This window comes from Tachysurus fulvidraco, chromosome 3 (assembly GCF_022655615.1).
Source record: "Tachysurus fulvidraco isolate hzauxx_2018 chromosome 3, HZAU_PFXX_2.0, whole genome shotgun sequence".
In the NCBI taxonomy this organism is placed as follows: Eukaryota; Metazoa; Chordata; class Actinopteri; order Siluriformes; family Bagridae; genus Tachysurus; species Tachysurus fulvidraco.
Window position 1 is genome coordinate 20059141 of NC_062520.1, and position 19110 is coordinate 20078250.

Here is a 19110-nt window from a genome sequence, read left to right on the forward strand (position 1 = left end):
ACACACACACACAGAGATAAACAAGTATACATACATTTAAGTGAATATAGTTCACATCTATTCTTTTTTTTTGTTATCAAATGTGCTTTTCAAAATGTATATGGATGGCAACTAAATACAGAACCTAAATATTGTAATATTTATAGTTATAACAACTATATATAGTAATATAATAGTTATAACAACATCAATACATTTTTCCACATTATTCCAACAATGTGTGTGTGTGTGTGTGTGTGTGTGTGTGTGTGTGTGTGTGTGTGTGTGTGTGTGTGTGAGAGAGAGAGAGAGAGAGAGAGAGAGAGAGAGAGAGAGAGAGAGAGAGAGAGAGAGATGGAGCAGTACCTCTGCTGCACCAGCTACGTCCAACTGCAGGATGCCTTTCTTCTCCTGTTCCTCAAACTGAATACTCTTCACCTGTGTGAAGTTGGCCAGATGTGTCGGCTACCAACACACAGAAAAATAAATAAATAACTAAATTGAGCATGGTGGATTCTATGGTGAATGTATCTAAAATAAAACCAGCAATTTGTCATCAACTTAAGATCAAGCAGAAGGATTCAGGAGATCAGGTGTTATTGTGTTCATTCTCTCAGCAGTGTGTGTGTGTGTGTGTGTGTGTGTGTGTGTGTGTGTGTGTGTGTGTGTGTGTGTGTGTGTGTGTGTGTGTGTGTGTGTGTGAGTGTGTGTGCCGTGATCCTCACAGCTGAGCCTTTGTCAGTGAGGTAGCTGATTCCTTCCTCAGGTCCAATGGCAAGCTCTACTGCTATCACCCAGCTGGACTGTAACACACACAATCACCAAGTCAGAGATGGCACACTGCCTAACCTTCATTCTCTTTTTTTTAAAGAAACACCACTTAAGCTGTTCTGACTTGTGTATGGTTTTTAAAGCAGTTACAGAAAATGAATATTAAAAATAAAACTAGAATAGAAATTAGTCTGATTTCACAGTGTCTGTGTGCTGTAAGATATACAAAATATACAAACTGTTCCCCATTAAAAATTTAATTAGCTTATTATCCATATAACTAGTGACCAATGTGAGAAGTAGTCTGTCACATGAAGTAGTGACAACTCTACTGTATGTGCTGTACTGTGACTGCCTTCTTCGATCCGAAGGAAGACCATTCATTGTACATACAATTCGTTCAAAAAGACCTGGAGATAAGTTTAAAAGTTCTTTTTGTCAACCAGCAGAGGTCATCACCAACCTCCAATTAATCACTGGAGGATCCGTCTCATCTTTCCGACTCATCTTTCTTCCTTTCTTTTTTGAAGGAAAATAGTACAAACTCTTTAAACTATAAGACATAAACTCAAGTTATTACGTGATGTTACATGAACTTACCCCAAGTGCACACTTAAAGCATTCTTTGTCAAATCTGTAAATTGGTGACAGGATTTCAAAGAACTTGACAATGCTCTGCTCATCGTTAAGATTGGCGAACAACTTAAAGGTCTGCTGGATCGACTTCCGTAATGATTTCGGCTGCAAAGATAAAAGAGAATTGGAAAATTTTCAATAGGTTGCGTTCGATTAAATCACTAAAAAAAATTCAACAGGGCACATCAAGAAAAAAAATTAACATTAAAATGCAAAATGTAATGTTTTAGGTCAATATTTACATTTAGGACGTTTAGCAGACGCCCGTAACCAGAGCAACGTACAAAAGTGTTTTTAAGTCTCTAACGATGAATACATGAACGCTGGCTCACTAAGTTACAGACTAAAGATAACATCAACCTAGAAATCTCTTCAGGGTTTTTTTTGTGTTGTGAAGCCTGTATGTCTGCTATCCCGGCTTTAGTGTATCGTCTCATGCCTGGCTCTGATCTGAATCCAACACATCTGCCATAGATAACCCCTTACCTTCACTAGGAAGGGACGTCTACAGGGACAGGGATGCTGAGCACTAAGGTAGAGTAAAGTATGATAGATATCAAAAAATGTGTAAGCGAGTGAGAGAGAGAGAGAGAGAGAGAGAGAGAGAGAGAGAGAGAGAGAGAGAGAGAGAGAGAGAGAGAGAGAGAGAGAGAAAGAAAGAGAGAGAGAGAGAAAGAAAGAGAGAGAGAGAGAGAGAGAGAGAGAGAGAGAGAGAGAGGATTTGCCTGCTTTTTTTTTTTTTAGCAAAGTGCTAAAATGCTAAAAAAAAATATATATATATACATGCTAATAATGTACAGATGAACCACCTACTGACTGGGGAATTAGGGCAGCAGTCATTTCACAGCACTGTGCTGCAGTGTAGATGGTGAGAGCAGCAGTGAGCTCTCTCTGCTACACTTATCCTGAGCAGCACAAGAAGGGGAAAGGCAGAATTGGGCCACTCGCTCTCTAGGGCATACAAACGCTGAGGCAGCTGAGCGGGTAATGATTCGAGAAGGACAACAGAATCCTCGCCCTCACACCAGGCGGATTTATACTCCGCTCGACTACCTCGGGCTTCTGAAACACTAGTTATAGAGCAAATATTAATGTAAATAATTATGTAAATAGTTACAGAGCAGACAGGAACCTGTCCTGAAATAAGTCCACAAAGGTAATTGAGGATGGGATTCACATGCTGGGGTTGCTTTAAGTCACTATACACTCACACACCACTTCATTGGGAACCTGTAGGAAATGGTGATATCTGGGGATTTTCATGCAGAACAGATTTAGGGAGCAGTTCTGAGGCTAAGCCTTGTTTAATGAGAGAGGTGAGAGGAGAACGACCTGACTGTCTGAAGCTTAAAGTGATGCAAAAACCAGGTGGATATTTGATGTGAATATTAACTGATGATTTTTGAGCTGCATTTGATACACTGCACTGCTGCAACATTTGGCTGATCTGATAAGTGCATTAAGGACTGTAATCCTAGGACTAGGTTTGTTTGCACTGTATTTATAAATATGTATTATATACATTTACATTTTACATTTACGGCATTTAGCAGACACCCTTATCCAGAGTGACTTACAACTGAGCAACTGAGGGTTAAGGGCCTTGCTCAGGGGCCCAGCAGTGGCAGCTTGGTGGACCTGGGGTTCGAACCAATGACCTTCCGATCAGTAGCCCAACACCTTAACCACTGAGCTACCACATCCCGCATACCATATACGTGAGCTACTTCACTTCTCAGCCAATGTTGCATAGTGCTGTATTGCACAAACAATGCTGCACTTTATTCCTCATAGAGTCCATCATTTTTCTGCCATCAACCTTTTATATCCTTTTGCATTGGAGTTTTCTTTTTCCATTTGGATCCAAGTAAATTCTGCTTTATGTCTTTTCTATACTGGACAGCTTTAAAAAGCATTTCACTGCATGTGGTACTATGTTTGTCACCAATAAAATTGACATTTCAGTGCTCCTATATTGTTTTGTATTGTCTGTTTGTCTCACACTGTCTCACGCAGAAGCACTTTTTGTGGCTCTGACAAGTTACTCTCTTTAGCTGTATGAGGGTTCATGTAGCTTTATGTCATTCTGTGTAGCACCATGGTCCTGGAGAAACGTTTCATTTCACTGTGTGTCAGTTATACAAGGCTGAAATGACAATAAAAATGACTTGACTAAAGTGGTCAGTGAGTGCAGGTGAGTGTACGTACAAAACATTAAGCACAACGGCAGCTTGCCCTTAACCCTGATATTGGCGTCACGAGCGTCCGTCTTACCTTGACTGAGTCCAACAAGCTTTTGGGAAAAAATCTTCTTAGACCAACATCTTTTCTGCAAAGAATAAGAGATATGAGGAACAAGAAGAATCAGAAAACTGGACAGTTGGGTTACAAGGAGACCTTAAACTGAACTATAAATTACCAGTCCAGCTTTGATACCTGTCTCTTTTACACACTGAACAACAATCATTTCTCTAACACTCTGCCAAAATAATTACATATGTTACCCCATGCATTATTTTTTGGCAAACATAAGCATCCAAAATTCACAACAGGATCCTCGGCTACAATTCTGCTGATGTTAAGGCCATAAGCATAAAGTCTTGAGTCTTATCACTCTAGAATGAAATGAGCACAATGTGTACTGAGAACAGAACGCTCTGTAATGGTACAAAATTGTATGGTGTTGAAGTTACATTACTGTTGGAAAGCCTTTAGCTGGATTAGTAAACTCTGTTATTTATGACTGAGCTTTCAGGCAGCAGAAACACTGCTCTAGGGTGCACCTTACGTCACGGCAGGAGATGTGTAGGGATCAATTAATCCCCACTATAAATAGGGCAAACAGGGTTTCCAGAGCACATTTTATCCTGACCCACATACTGCATGGAGGAAAGAGAAAATATCTTTCATCTTTCACATTACACTCTTGATGCAAGCCTAGCAACCAAATTGTTAAATGAATATCAACACAAGCTTCACTTACTCTAGTAATTCATAGTTGGATTTTTTATCAAGGGCATTTCCTGGCATCTCTCTGAAAAACCTCCTGTTAATGAAATGAAGGAAAAGAGCAGAATGATGGACAGTTTTTATAGATGTATTTTTCCAACACACATATTCGTAGATGAAGTCATGCTGTGTGTTGTGTAATCCCTTCTAGTAGGAATCCACTCAGGATGCTTACCTGATTTCAAGGCAGCCCAGTTTAAGTGCAACGTCCTGATCGACTTGATCAGCTGCTTCCATCATATAATCGCTTCTCACCTGGTAATTACAGAGACATCGCAGTGGTTGGAAAGAGAACTCCGACAGCACGGCAGCATACCAGGTTGAATGAATTTCAAATATACAAACTTAAATAAGATTAGACTTAAACATATAAACAATATTTTGCTACACTGCCAATTACAAATTTCTAGCAATGATGCTGTAAGAGCTCTAAAAGCTGGTTTTGCAAAAACACTATTAATACCAGCTTTTATTTACAGCTTGTTCTGTCTAGTTTCCTAAATTGTCTGGGAAAGAAACGTTATTTGACCGACGCTGTGCATTTGAACATAGAGGATAGAGAATATAATGAGAGAACAGAAGCATGTGAGGCCATTGAAGTAAACATGAGTCAGTTTGGTAGTGAGAACAGAACAGACTGCTCGCAATTCATTCATTTCCAATGTGGAGGTTTTTACTACTGCATTTCAAAAAGGCACAGCAATAAAAATTAAACTTCCTCTTAAGAGCAACTTGTGACTCCACATCAGAGAGAGAGAGAGAGAGAGAGAGAGAGAGAAAGCGAGAGAGCACAGAGGCACCTGTCTGGTTTGTGCTCATTCATGGCCATTTGTTTTCATATTCAATTCAGCTTCAAAACATCCTGCAGACAAATACATTATGTACTGAAAATATCCCATGATTGAAAGTACTGTTCAAACTAGTCATAGCTTTAATAGTATCCCACGTACTGACACTGTGTAGGCAGGGAGATCAGGCTGTAAGTGCTGTCCTGTGCTGGAGCATACATGTGCTTACCTGATGGTAAAAGTAGTTTAGTGCTGGTGGGTCTTCTGTAAACTGCTTTAGGAAGGATTTTGGCAGGTAGCGTATCCGCAACTCGTACCTGAGAGAAAAACACCATGTTTTCTGAATCTCAATAATGTGGTATAGTCTACAAACATAGGGTGACAACCTTATTTATATTAATTAGAGAAAAACAGTAACTCAGGTTTAGGGTTAGTGATAGGAGCAAAAGATATCATACATTACTCCTATTTTGGGTATCACTTTACTGCATGGAAATGAGCATAAATTGAAAAAAAATCATTATATAAATTGAGGCAGCATCATGTGAAGTAAGCTCTACGATACAGTTGGATATTACAGTGACGGTCACGAACTCCACCTCTCAGCAGGTGTTGTGGCTTCCAGCACAAGCAAAGTCTGCTTCCATAATTTACGATTTGTTTATAAAGCAATGTGTTTTGCTTCATAGCTTGTCTCACCGTCTGTCTGGTCATTGCTTCCTATTGTGTCATGATTGTTCTCACCTGTACATTGTTGATGCCTCAATGATTCAGTAAGAATACTCATGCATTTTAACCATTAAGTCCAAACCTTTCTTTCCTAGTTTTCATGTTCCATGATTCCTAGTATCGCTCAGTGCTTGTGTTTCCTGTCTTTAATTCGGTTTATCCTCGGTTTGTGCTCTCTGAACCTAGCTGTGCTGTGGTGACAATTATTAGATCACTCTTAATAAAATGTATGCTGAGTTTACACACTTACATCCTGCTTGTTCTCACTGTACGTTAATCGACTTTCACACGAGTCTCCAGTTGTTGTACTATGAAGTCATCAGTAGATGTTCTTACTACTGGTTACCATGGTAATAACATGTATCGATGGGGAGGCATAACAAGATTTCCAAATCAGTTTTCTTGCTGTTAAAATGAAAGATTCTTGAGGGAGATTTGGCGTTTGTATATAAATTTCGGCTATGTACAGACATCATCTGAGATGATGCACTCTCTGCCATGTCTTCACTCTATGTTTGAATAAAGTAACATTTTTCTCAACTTTCTCACATGCTGGACACGCTCGCAACTAGTCACCAAGGGTTGGTGTCGCTCATTGCAACACAAATCGCTGCTCTGCTTGAATGAATGATCTCCAGTCACTCTGTTGCTGTGAGTCAGTGTATGTGTGAACGCAGCATTACAATGAAATTGTAAGAGGTGATAAATGATGTACTGCACTATACTGTAGGACACAATTTGAGACTTCCTTGTCCACACATAAGAAAACTGCACTGGGTGTACTGACAAATCTGAAAAGAAATATTTCATAATCTTTACACATTTCCCTGTATGAGCATACTTTGGGGAAAAGAGACTTACACTTACAAATATAATTTATTTATATCATCCATTTATCAGTCAGCACAATTGAATAAAGTGATTGAGTGATGAAGCTTAACATTCTGCCATCGTCACTAGATTCCTATGCCATCCTGCTCTTGGTGGCTTTTATACGAGGGTCACAGTCACCCACAAAGATTTTAGTCAACTTTAATCAGCTATCGTTGGTTGTCTCTAGTCACAAGCTGTGTGTTTAGCCCAGAACATTATGCTTTCTAATCAGATGGGCCTTTTTAGAGACAGTTTTCCTTAACACCTCCCACACACCAACAAGTCCACTTTGTGATAGAGTTTGCTCTGGGGTGAGTTGTGAGTAATGTAAAACGAGTGCTGCTATTAGTTCAAGCTTTTAGCCATTTTTGTTATCACAGCCCTTCTCACAAACTCGGTGGAAGTTGGAACTTTTGTGGGAAAAATGTTTCTTCTCTCTCATGCAGTTACATTCAGTGTCTATATTTCTAATATATAAAGAGAGAGGGATCATTCACATCCTCACCCAGTTTCACTAAGAGTTTTATCCTGACTGTTCAGTCCAGCAGCTGTACAGATGTGTGACGTCACCCCTGAAGCTTGTGAGACACACATGCACAACCTGACTGGAAAACACAATCTGAGCTGAAAAAAATAGAAGAGGAATGTGTGAATGAGGGTTTAATATGTGTAGCAATCTGCTCAGAGCTAAGTTCTGCTAATGTTCGCTGTCAAATGGAAGTGATTAGAGATTCTAGCGAGGCAAGCTGCCAGATTACAACTGCACCAGTGCCTGCACCGAGCAGCCTTCTGCCTGCGAGCTAAAATTATTCTCCATTCTGTCACAGCTGCCTTTTTGTTTGCTCTCCATTTCCAACAATTATTCAGACAATCCGATCCCGAGCCAGACTGCGGTAACACCTGAGTAGCGTTGACACGCGAGATGAGCAATGACAGACAGAAGCGATGAAGTGAGGCCTGTTTGAGTTATCACACAATTTCATCAAACGCTTGTGTGTGTTTAGGCAGAAGACAGCAAACAGTAATACCGTGTATATGTATAATGAATCTAAATATAACAATATATCTATTATATAAAAAATAATAATTAACTAATAAATTCATGACTTATTAGCAAGCCAGAGGTGACTGTGTCAAAAAAAATCTCCCTGAGATGATATTTGAAAGAAAGTTTTGAGAGGAACTGACTAAAGGAGAAGCCATCCATCATGTGGGTGACACCAGATAATGTGACTATAAAATCAAACGAACAAGTAAAACAATAGTATTGAGAGCATGCTGAAGTGCAGAAAAATTAAAGCAACTACTGAAAATAAATTAAGTAATGAGCTTTTGACTATGTTAAGTTTTCAGTACGTGGGAGGAAACGGGAAAACCTTGAGGAGAGAACATGTGAAACTACACACATAGATTATCCTGAGCTAAGGACAGTACCTGGGGAACTGTGAGGCAGAAATGCTACCTGCTGTGTCACAACACTGCCCAAGACTGCATTTGGAGCAAGACAGACTGAAAGCTGTAAAGTGCTGGCAACAAATCAGAAGCTAGCTCACACTAAACTCTTTGGCATGAATGACTAAACTGTCCATTCAGTAAAAATGGCTAAACAAATCACACATCGAGGAAGGATTTTCTAAGCATCATGAATGGAGCAAAAACAATACTTCACTTGGTGTGGACCATTTAATTTCTCTCCATTTAACCTTCACAGAACACAATGTTGAACAATGTCTCTTTATACCAGCAGGTAATCCTGCATGGTGTACGACTAAAGATTAGACTCTGTGCTCTTCTGCATTGTATTTGCAGAAGATTGGACAGAAAATGAAAAAGTTCAATCAAAACAGCGAAGGTTTTCCATAGAGAAGATACTGAGCTCTAGTAGGATGCCACGTTAGGTAGACAAGTGGACAAGTCTCTAGCCTGGGAGTTTGGGACGAGCTGATTTTTTGTTGGAGCTATTCATTTTTTCATGCGTAGCTGCAAACAGTTTTAACAACCAGACAGTTGCAAAACAGAGGTTTTCATTTGGGATGTGCTTTCCCTTACTAAAGTATTTGAATAGAAATGCTGACACTAACTAAAATGAGACTACAGATCAGATTTTCAGCTTACATTTACATCTAGAGGTGTTAAATAACAATAAACCAGAAACAAGAGCCCACTGCTGAAGCACAGTGGATGTGATGGCTTGGGCTTGCATGGCTGCTTCTTTATCGATGATGTAAATATAGTGTTCAGCGTCAGTTCAGGCAGGCCACATAGTCAAGCTCAGCTATCAGCTGATGTCAATTTTCTAACCCCGCCCATCAGCTGATCTGATTCCTAAGCGTGCTATTGGTCCCTTTCAAACAGGGCGCCATATTTAAATGTTTTTTTCAGTCTGTCTGCTTGGCTGTTTCCTCTGCATTGCTGCAATCCACCTCCTCCCCTAGCTCCTCCTTGGAACTGTGTGTTTAACTTAATCAGTGTCATTCTGTTGTCACTGATGCAGGCTCTGTTCTAAATGGGGGGGATTTTGTCTGGCTGCTTTCCCAGTTAATGGGAGATTGTCCATACCGCCAAATGTAAATTTCATAAGCTTGCAGATAAAAAATGTAAATATTTCAAAGAATTGTCTTTATTTTGACTCAGGTGGTCCTGACTGAACTCATGATGGAAGCAGCAGAATAAATTCAGAAGACTACATTCTGTCTGTCAATTTACAGACAAATACATTCAATCTAATACATCTAATCTAACTTCATATGGCAAGAGAATAAGACAAAACAAATTGCCAACACAACAAAGGATTTCATCTTGGCCAAAAAGCTGAATGTTTGAGAGTAGCCATGTCAATCACCAGACCTTCACGCTACTGAGCTGTATTTCACCTCCTGAAGAGGAGACTTAAGGGAGCAATGCACAACTGAAACAAGCTGTGGTAAAAGCCAAGAGAAGCATGATAAAAGAAGGCAAAAGTCTGGTGATGTCAGTGAGTCACCAGTTTGATGCGGTTACTGCAAGCAAGGGATATGCAACTAAATATTGTGCTATTTATTGAGATAGAGATTTATTTATTAGATAGATAGATAGATAGATAGATAGATAGATAGATAGATAGATAGACAGACAGACAGACAGACAGACAGACAGACAGACAGACAGACAGACAGACAGACAGACAGACAGATAGATAGATAGATAGATAGATAGATAGATAGATAGATAGATAAGACGCAGGACCACAGGAATAAATAGGGAAGTTAATCGGAAAGACATGATGAACAGGTGTCCAGATGTGGGAACAGGTAAAGTATAGGGGGGCAAACACATGTGACAACAAAACAAATACAAAGACACATAGCACAAGACTAACAAAGCATGCCAGAAAGTCCCCCTGGTGTTCAGGCATGGCATACTGGGATGTGATAGCTCAGTGGTTAAGGTGTTGGGCTACTGATAGGAAGGTCATGGGTTCGAACCCAGGTCCACCAAGCTGCCACTGCTGGGCCCCTGAGCAAGGCCCTTAACCCTCAGTTGCTCAGTTGTAAGTCACTCTGGATAAGGGTGTCTGCTAAATGCCGTAAATGCAAAATGCAAATGCAAAATGACCATGGTGTGCCAATACTTTTGGAGGGGTGTGTTTAGTGTAAGAATATGAACTCAATATCCTTTTTATAGCTAGCTATAAGCTTAGCTGCTTGTTACATTATAATGTATCATTCACTTATAATGTATCATTCATTCATTTTCTACCGCTTTATAAAACATGATATATATAAAATCATGATTTTGGGGAAAAAACCTTTTGATCCCCTGTTTTAAAAAGCCTCATGCAGAAATGGACTTCATACAGATTACACATGAAAGCTCCTAAGAGCCGAAAGGGATTAATACTTTTAACGGACAGACAAGGGCAACCTCGGCTGCTGAATAAGAACTCGAATAAGAATTTGTTTCCATGCTTTTTTTTTGTCAAGGTTTCTGAAGTCTATTCAGCTCTGCGAGGATTTGTTTTGATCGACACATCATCTGAATTGCAGTGAAAAGCTAGTTAATTTTCACCAGGCACTGAGAAAATCTCCAACAGATGTCGATTCATACATGGCATTAGAGCTGCTCAAAGTCATTGGTATTTTAGACTGAGTATTACTGGTCATGACACTAATGAAACTTGCTTAAGCGAAGCACACACACACACACACACACACACACACACACCACACAAATCGTCCGCATGTAAAATGCATCGAGGCAGCAGCTGTGAAGTGCTGACTCACCTCCACTCGTCCTGTGGGTGGCGGCGCTCATATCGCTCCCTCACGTGCGAGACGCCCATGTCCGGGTGGAGCCAGTGAATCTCGCCTGTTTTCAGATGGCTGAGCCGCAAGCCAAAACATGCAACACACCTCACCTTGTGGATGTCCACAATCTTTTGGATGATCCCCTAAAATAAAAGGGTTAAAATATGTATTTTAATAAATATTCAGTGAAAGCGGAGACGGGCGAAAATAGTAATCCGCATCATACTGATTAACATTTGAGAGCGTGTGAGCAAGACAAGTGTCACAGAGTATGAGAGAGAGATGTGTGACAGAGAGAAAGAGAGAGGGGGAGAGAGAGAAAGAGAGAGAGAAAGAGAGAGAGAGAGAGAGAGAGAGAGAGAGAGAGAGAGAGAGAGAGAGAGAGAGAGAGAGAGAGAGAGAGAGAGAGAGAGAGAAGGTGAGCTGGTGACTAATCATCTTTTTACGGTGCATGATGTGTGTGTGTGTGTGTGTGTGTGTGTGTGTGTGTGTGTGTGTGTGTGTGTGTGTGTGTGTGTGTGTGTGTGAGAGAGAGAGAGAGAGAGAGAGAGAGAGAGCTTGCCTGTGTACCTTTATTGTGACCGGGAAAAGAAAGCAATGTGAAGTATGAACTAACCTGCTTAGCTAGTTATCCAGATGGATTATAGTCAGTAATGAAGACCAAATACACACTGATTTGATTATGACAATGAGAATATTGTTTGTCTTTACTGTAGCTTTGGAGATGGAAAAAGGGAGAGAAGTGTTGCTGCTTATGTGCAGACATTTTTGGAACCTTTTCCTGATAAAGAATTGTCTCATAAGGTAGATTTACAGGAGAAACATCTTGGAAAATGGGCTTTCCCATTCGCTGAACTCTATCACTTACATCATGTGAATCAATTAAAACATGACGGCTGATTGTGACAGAAGCCGAAGTGAAAATATCCTGTACATCCTCTCCAATCACACGCCTCGCTCCCTCACGGTGCTCCTCTTCCCTTCACTCTTCCCTGAGGAAACCTCGACTTTCAGTCACATGTTAATTCATAATGCTACGTTGTCGCAGAGGACCGAGGTGAGGGAACAACCAGACTAACACTCATGACTGTGTTAATGAGCAGTATGTGAACCTGTTCCAGAAAACTAATTTACATGGTACAGATTCGATCATGGTACAGATTCGATCGATAATGTTCGATTTTTAACTAAAAGTACACTTGTTAGATCTTCAAATTTGTTACATGTACAGCATTTAGCAGACGTCCTCATCCACGACAACTTACCTTTTTATCTCTTTTTTATACCACTGGGCAAAGGATGGGATCTAGTCAACACTAGTGAAAACTTTTTGAAGTGATTTGCTCATTTTGGGGATGGTTTTAGAGTCAGACGTATTGCAATGTGATGTTCATTTCAGGAATATCAAATGAAATGTATACCTGCACTGATAAAGTTGTTACTAATCGAGTTCCAAGCTATAACACTATGGAGTTTGTTATTGTCAGGAACCAAACAGTAACCAGCTCCGCAACCTAAAACATGTGTAGGAAATTATAGCAAAGTCATTTATAGTAAACTGAAATGTAGAATTGAACAAATAAAATGATCTGCAGAACGTAGATTAATGTGCAGAATTTAGATTAAAGGGACATGATTTATTCCTGTGCCCCAGTATAACTCAAACACTATACAGGCTCCTGTCTGACAGTGTATCCGCAGTTACAATAGGACCAATGTAGAAAATATTGAGAACGAAAGATCCGTCAGACAGCAGTGGCCACCTTGCGTCTGCTTCCCATTAAAAAAAATATGCACTTGCTTTTGAGAAATAAAAAAGAATAATTTAAGAAGCGTTGAAAGGGTTTTACAGTTTTGTTATCTATAGAATCAGCAGGTTAACAACTGTCAGGGTTTCAAATAGATGTTTGCTTCTCCCTCTGCTACTCTGAGCAGGAGTATATAATCTACACAGATTTAAGTTAGCATCCAATAAATGTACTTTATCGGTGGGCATGCAGGTCACCCTCAGAAGCACTCCTGCGATGACGAGTTACAAGCTCAACACAACATGGCACAATTTACTCATGTGAATTGTTTGGTGAATAATTTACGGCAGCAGAGAATCAGCACTACACGGCAGAGAGGAAGAGAATTTTCTGCGTAAAAAATCTTCAGACGAAGATGTAAAAGACAGTACACATGCTCAGAGCAATTATTACGCCTTTATAATTAGAACAGACACCAGAATCTCATGCTGTGCTCTTCTGTCTGAATCAGAAAACTGTTCATAAAACACATTTGTTTATACTGTATACTACTGAAGCAGACACCTTCCATCAGGATCAGAACGTGGTTGTTGGTTCCAAGCAAGAAATAAGAAGAGAAGTAATTAAGGTCCAAGGGGCTTCATTTTTTGCAGGTGACTGTTGTTTACTGGATGTTTGGTTCTTTATTGCATCATTCTGAGTAAACTCTAGAGACAAATACTCAAACCAGTCTGTCTAGCACCAACAATCATGACACGGTCAAAATCCCTGAGATATTTTTCCCCCTGGTTCTGGGATCTCCATGATTGTATGCACTTCACTGCTGATACGCAAATGTGTAGGTCTTCAAGTGTTCCTAATAAAGTGCTCACAAACAGGACGGTAAATCATGGATTTGTCAGTGAAGTCTCTGTTAACGCTTAAGGTATAAAATGAACAATTTTCTGCCAAAACCCTTGTAGTGTTATTACATTTTTATTAAGGATAAATATTTTTCACCAGGTCCACTAATTCACACACCTTGATATCAGTGGAATCTCCGTGTCTGATGTTGCTGGCCCATGTGGAGGGTTCGCTGCTGTTTTCAAAATAGTGGAAGACTTTGAGCACACGTTCCATTGTCCCGGGCGGCCGCTCCATCCCTCCACTGAAGCGCGGTTTAACCCCCTGACTCAGGCCATGGTTATTTATATTAGGGTCCGGATATCCTGTTGCCATGCCGTTGGGAGATGCTAGGTGTCTGTCATATTCTGCAGGGAAGATAGAAATAGCAAGCTTAAAATTCAGACTGATGATGCAATCATTTTATACACAATGATTTTCCTTTTCAATAAGGTACAGATGATTAAAGATGGATACCACAACAATGCTGCCATACTTTTTCTCAAAAGCAGTCTAATCGGGTTTCCATGAGAACACCCACGTTACCCTTCATTACTTTTCTCTAAAGACGAGAATCAAAAGTGTCGGTCAACATCATACACAGCCACAAGCTGTCAATGTTTCTGCAGTGTGGAATAACAAGTGTGTGATCTGGAGCTGTGTAGAAGTTACATTTGATCCTATACCACACGCGGCTGACCTTATACCCTTTACGGATTGCAATCAGCACTGAATTAGAAGAGGGAAAGTCACATCAGAGCTGGATGAATAGAGCTCAGAGTTTCGAAGAGGAAGCGAGGAAACATGCCAAGACAGCAGCACTCCATCAGAACGCCAGCCTCCGCTGACAGGACAGCTGTGTGGCCTTGAGACATGGCTGTAGTGCCAGTGCTGTTAGACTCCATTAAAACTCGAGCCACGATCACTGTATAAAATGCTTGAAGGATTTCTGTTAGAACATCATTATCATATCTCAAAATGAAGGAGTTAAAAAGGTCAAATAATGTCAAATTGGACCTAACGTGGTATATCAGTGGAATAAAGAGCTCTATGACAATTAAATAGCCAAAATATTATAGTGCACATTTAAATAATGAGCAGGATCGAACCAGGTACCCTGGAGTTGTGCAGCTTCCTGTTGTGCCAGTGTGTCATAATTATTTTATTATTTCAATGACAATTACGAGTGACCTGAAATGTGCCTTGACATTTAAAGCTACAGGGCTGTATTTAGAGTTGCTCAGCTGAACAGCGATATTTATATGGAGACTGTAATAATTACATGTTTATTTATTTCAGTCTTCATTTTTTTTTCCATTTTTAATTCAAATTGAAAGCTCTCGAGTGTCACAACAGAAAAGTGTTCGCTTTATAGTCCAGACATCATGAGACTCTATGGACAGATGACACAGCAGAAATGGTGACAGCCTCTGTGTGGAAGGGAGGCACTCCTTTATTCCCTGTCAGTCCCTGTCATTACTCTCCTCTCTGTCTTCTCTAGTCTGGTACCTAGATGGTGGAATGAACTTCCTCTAGATTTCCCAACAGGGGAGTCACTCCCTGGCTTCAAACGATAGTTGATCCTGAAATAATTAAACTAGCACTTTTCTGTTTGTTTATTTAAAATAATGTTTCTGTGTTCCAGGGTTTTAGACCCGTGGTGTCCTTAGTGTGTGACCTTGTGAACAAGTATTGATGTATTCATTGATAAAGACTTCAGATCGCTTCTGTATGTCACTCTGGATAAGGGTGTCTGCCAAATGCAGAAAACGTGAATGTAATCAGAGCGACATTTGCAAATTACATGCACCTATTGAGCTCTTGTATGTGGACGACAGCAGAAAGCACCTAATTACGAGCGTTACGCTGCCCTGTGATGCAGAATATGCAGCTCAAAAAATGAGTTTGGATGTCTCAGAGGAAGCCTTCACCTTCCTTCCTCCCTGGTCTATAGCTGTCATACAATAGAAGAGAGCTGGCTGGTGGGTGGGAATTAGCAAGTGATCAAACTGGGAATTTAAAAAGAAAAAAAAAAACAGAAGGGGAGTAATGCTGGATTAGTAATTACCTAAGAATATAAATCATGCTGCTGTGGAATCTAACAATGTCACACAATTTCTACAATATGCTATAATTTTTTTAATCATATTTATAAAATGACAAATTGACATAAAATGTACTGTTTGTAATGCTTACACCACAGATGAAAAAAATCGCCCCGAACGAATATCAAACAGCCTACGAGTTACCTCACGACCCGGAAAGTGAAATATGTCGAGAAATATGAGTACAGATTAAAGCCAGCAGAAAAATCAAGAGATGTGAGAAGATTCTGTCTGTCTTTTAGCTTGCAGTCCTTTGCTTACCTTTTCTGCCGAAAGGCCAGCACGTACACGCCAGAGCTGCGTTGACCAGTGCAGGACAACAGCAATATGAACACGTGAACACTCAGGCAAACTCCTAAATCTCAGAGTACACATCTACCTCACTGTGCACACAATCACAACGAGCACGAGTTAATTTTGTACTAGTCTCTCCTAAACTATTCCTTAGCCTCTGAAACACATACACACATACACACATACACACACACACACACACGTAGTCCCACGCTTTTTGAAAAACACAAGGCAAACATTTCCGTATTTCCTTTACTGTGACGTCACATCCTGCTTATCACAATGCACTTTGGCAGAGTGAAGCTCCAGCGAGTCACTATGGATATCCAGTTCCTGTCTGTACATCCCCACAGACACAGAGAGCACACACTCCCCTTCCTGAGCCTGAAGTGGCTGAACATGCAGCAAAGTGCTCTCTGTGTCAATACCTGTTTAGGGCTCAACATCATTGACCGGCATTCTTTCCTGAGCAACGAGCACCTCAGGACAGACGTTTAGATTCTAGCACACCAGGATTATTCAGTCTACAATTTCCAGCTTGAATGCAAACAACAACCACATTTTTTGTCACAAGTCTTTTAAATCCTTAATTTGTTGGACAGGGTCTCACGTATTACTCACCACTACAAGAGCTTGATGAAGCAGCTTGCACCATGATGAGTCTGTATTTCCAGAAATATTATAACTGAAATATCAATCTCTGATCTTGTCCCCCACTTTAAGCAGTATACTAACAATGCAGTGATTATGGTGTTACTCTTCATGTTATCCATGTCTCTAGGCTTTCAGACCCTGCTTTAGAGATTATTGACAGAAGCCAGCTCTCTGCTAAGTGCTCTAACAGCCGCTGTCAATATGCCTGAGTCATGATGCCAACGTACTGTAGATCTTTCTCGCCTTCCCTGTCTTCAAAGTTCTCTCAAATACTCGGTGGAAATAAACTCCTGCTCGTTAAGTCCCTTTAAGCTCTCCTAAGACCCCCTGTTCTTTGAGGTGTGGAACAGCTTCAAGGATTAGCCATGACTCAACATTTAAACACCATTTCAAATTAATGAAAGAGGCTTTAAATCCCATACGTTAGCACTTGTGAGAATTATAATTAGCTGAGGTGGAAAAACCTCACGAGAGTAACCCAAGGGACAAGACGGAGAATTTGCGAATATTCATAACCCGAGATTTCACACACTGCTGAATTTAGGTTGACCTCTGTGCTCCTCATAGAAACTGCTAAACTGGTTGATTAGAATTATGATTATCCATTGTAATTCACTGAACTGTACAAGTAGGTGTCTCTTCACGCATCAGTGTCCCTGCTATGCTGAGAACGGTTCACTAGCTGATTCATTTCTGACCTCTGGTGTCCTTCCTCCAAATGTACACACAGTATTTGTTACTCCAGTTTACCTGCCTCAAGTTCCCTTCTTCATACACAAGCTTCTATCTGTTTAGTTTTGTTTCTGTTTGGCACATTTATTGTTGTTTATTACTGTTCTTCCCTATGTCTATTCGCTTGGAATGTAAAGAATTAATATTACTGATGTTATTATTACATTAGAAGCGTTATGACTTAAAAAAAGAATGACTGACAGACATTATAAACCCACTTCAATTTCATTTGATAAGTGAAGGATCCCTCATCCTGTGGGGAAATTGAACTCAACTTGAAACCAAGATAGCTCCAGGCTAACAAACCCCCGACAGCTAGTAGACGAATGAACAAGCATGTTCTAAAAAAAAACTTGCCTCTGAATTCATACAAAGAAATTTATGTTCCTGTTCTTGTATAATGAAACATTTGGACAACACAGATTCCGTTTTGTTTGGTTGGTTGTTTTTACGCCAAGAACCGCATATTTCCTGCTGAACAACCTCTAAAAGCTACCAGTCAGCAGAGACTCAGTTAACTCAGAGACCTGCTTCTTTCACAAGGTAACAACAGAACGCTACTAAGCAATGTGTGGGACAGTCAGTCTGCCTGTCTATCTGTCTGTGTGAATCGGCCAGGGATCCATCCCCTCTCCCTCTCGACAGAAACTTGCATAATCTCAGGTTTCCGCATTACGCAGTGCCCCAAACATATTATAGCTTATTTTCCCCCTATACACAAACAACCAGAGCTTTAAATTTTGTCATTTTGTTTCCCCACTTTTTCACTCATTACCGTGTTACAACAACAGAACCCCAGGTGTTATCAAACAGCACACGAGCAGACAGCTCTGGAGTCATCTGTGTGTACATGGGTATTCTCTGAAAGAAAGGTCTTCCAGGAACTTCACACAGCGAATGATCACTCTTCCCAGAACAACACAAACCCAATCGCTCCCAACGTCTCTAACAGTCTTATGTATGTGTTCAAAACACTGTTCGAGACTGTAGGAGGGATATAGTTCAGTTTATACGCACACAAATGATCTAAATACGTAACTGAAAAGGTTGGAAATGCTGTGAATGGCCCAGTCCGGCAATACGGAGAAGGCTTTTGAAATGCCTGTGACTTTTCATTGTTGACACAAGCTTTAGTGAGACAGTTTGCATATATGGTCACGTGAGCTTATAAACAACACAAACAAACATCCAGGAAATAAGACACTTCTGACATGTAGGTATTATGGAGTTGTGAGATCAAGAATTAAAAAATAAAATAAAATTGTTTGTAAAAATCAACTTTAGTTCCAGTCTTGTAAGCCGTCCTGTGCAGCTAAGCCTCGGGTTTTCGGTGGCGTTTAGAGCAGCGCTCTCGGACAGGTTACCTGCTCCTGTGGGTTTGGTCACTGACTGACGTGCAGATGGAGGACTGCTGCTCAGTAATCCAGGAAATGCAGCCAAACACAAAGACCTTGTGGAATCTGTTCTGTATGGTTCAGTTCATACAGACCAAGCTAGAGTACTAAATTTCTGCTAGACACCAGAACTGAATTATTATTCCCCGTTCACTATAAAATTATTACACCTATTTCTTGTTCTACTGGCAGATCATTTTGCTGACTGTCGGCATTTTTTTCTAGAAAGA

The 19110-nt window shown here is 40.3% G+C and overlaps 1 protein-coding gene across 17 annotated transcripts in view; it reads right to left on the reverse strand.

Annotated features, from left to right (window-relative positions):
• The window catches only part of ptk2ab (protein tyrosine kinase 2ab), a 62545-nt gene that overhangs the window by 28084 nt on the left and 15351 nt on the right, over positions 1–19110 (reverse strand). For 16 of the 17 annotated variants that reach the window (XM_047811839.1, XM_047811855.1, XM_047811853.1 and 13 more), the window contains 9 exons: positions 13840–14069; positions 11048–11214; positions 5413–5500; positions 4571–4650; positions 4370–4432; positions 3661–3715; positions 1351–1491; positions 705–782; positions 346–444 (listed from right to left, as the gene is read on the reverse strand). In XM_047811839.1, the coding sequence (XP_047667795.1) occupies positions 346–444; positions 705–782; positions 1351–1491; positions 3661–3715; positions 4370–4432; positions 4571–4650; positions 5413–5500; positions 11048–11214; positions 13840–14069 (1001 nt within the window). Of the gene's footprint in view, positions 1–345; positions 445–704; positions 783–1350; positions 1492–3660; positions 3716–4369; positions 4433–4570; positions 4651–5412; positions 5501–11047; positions 11215–13839; positions 14070–16067; positions 16311–19110 lie in introns of those variants that run through there. The other variant, XM_047811854.1, reaches the window with a different exon arrangement.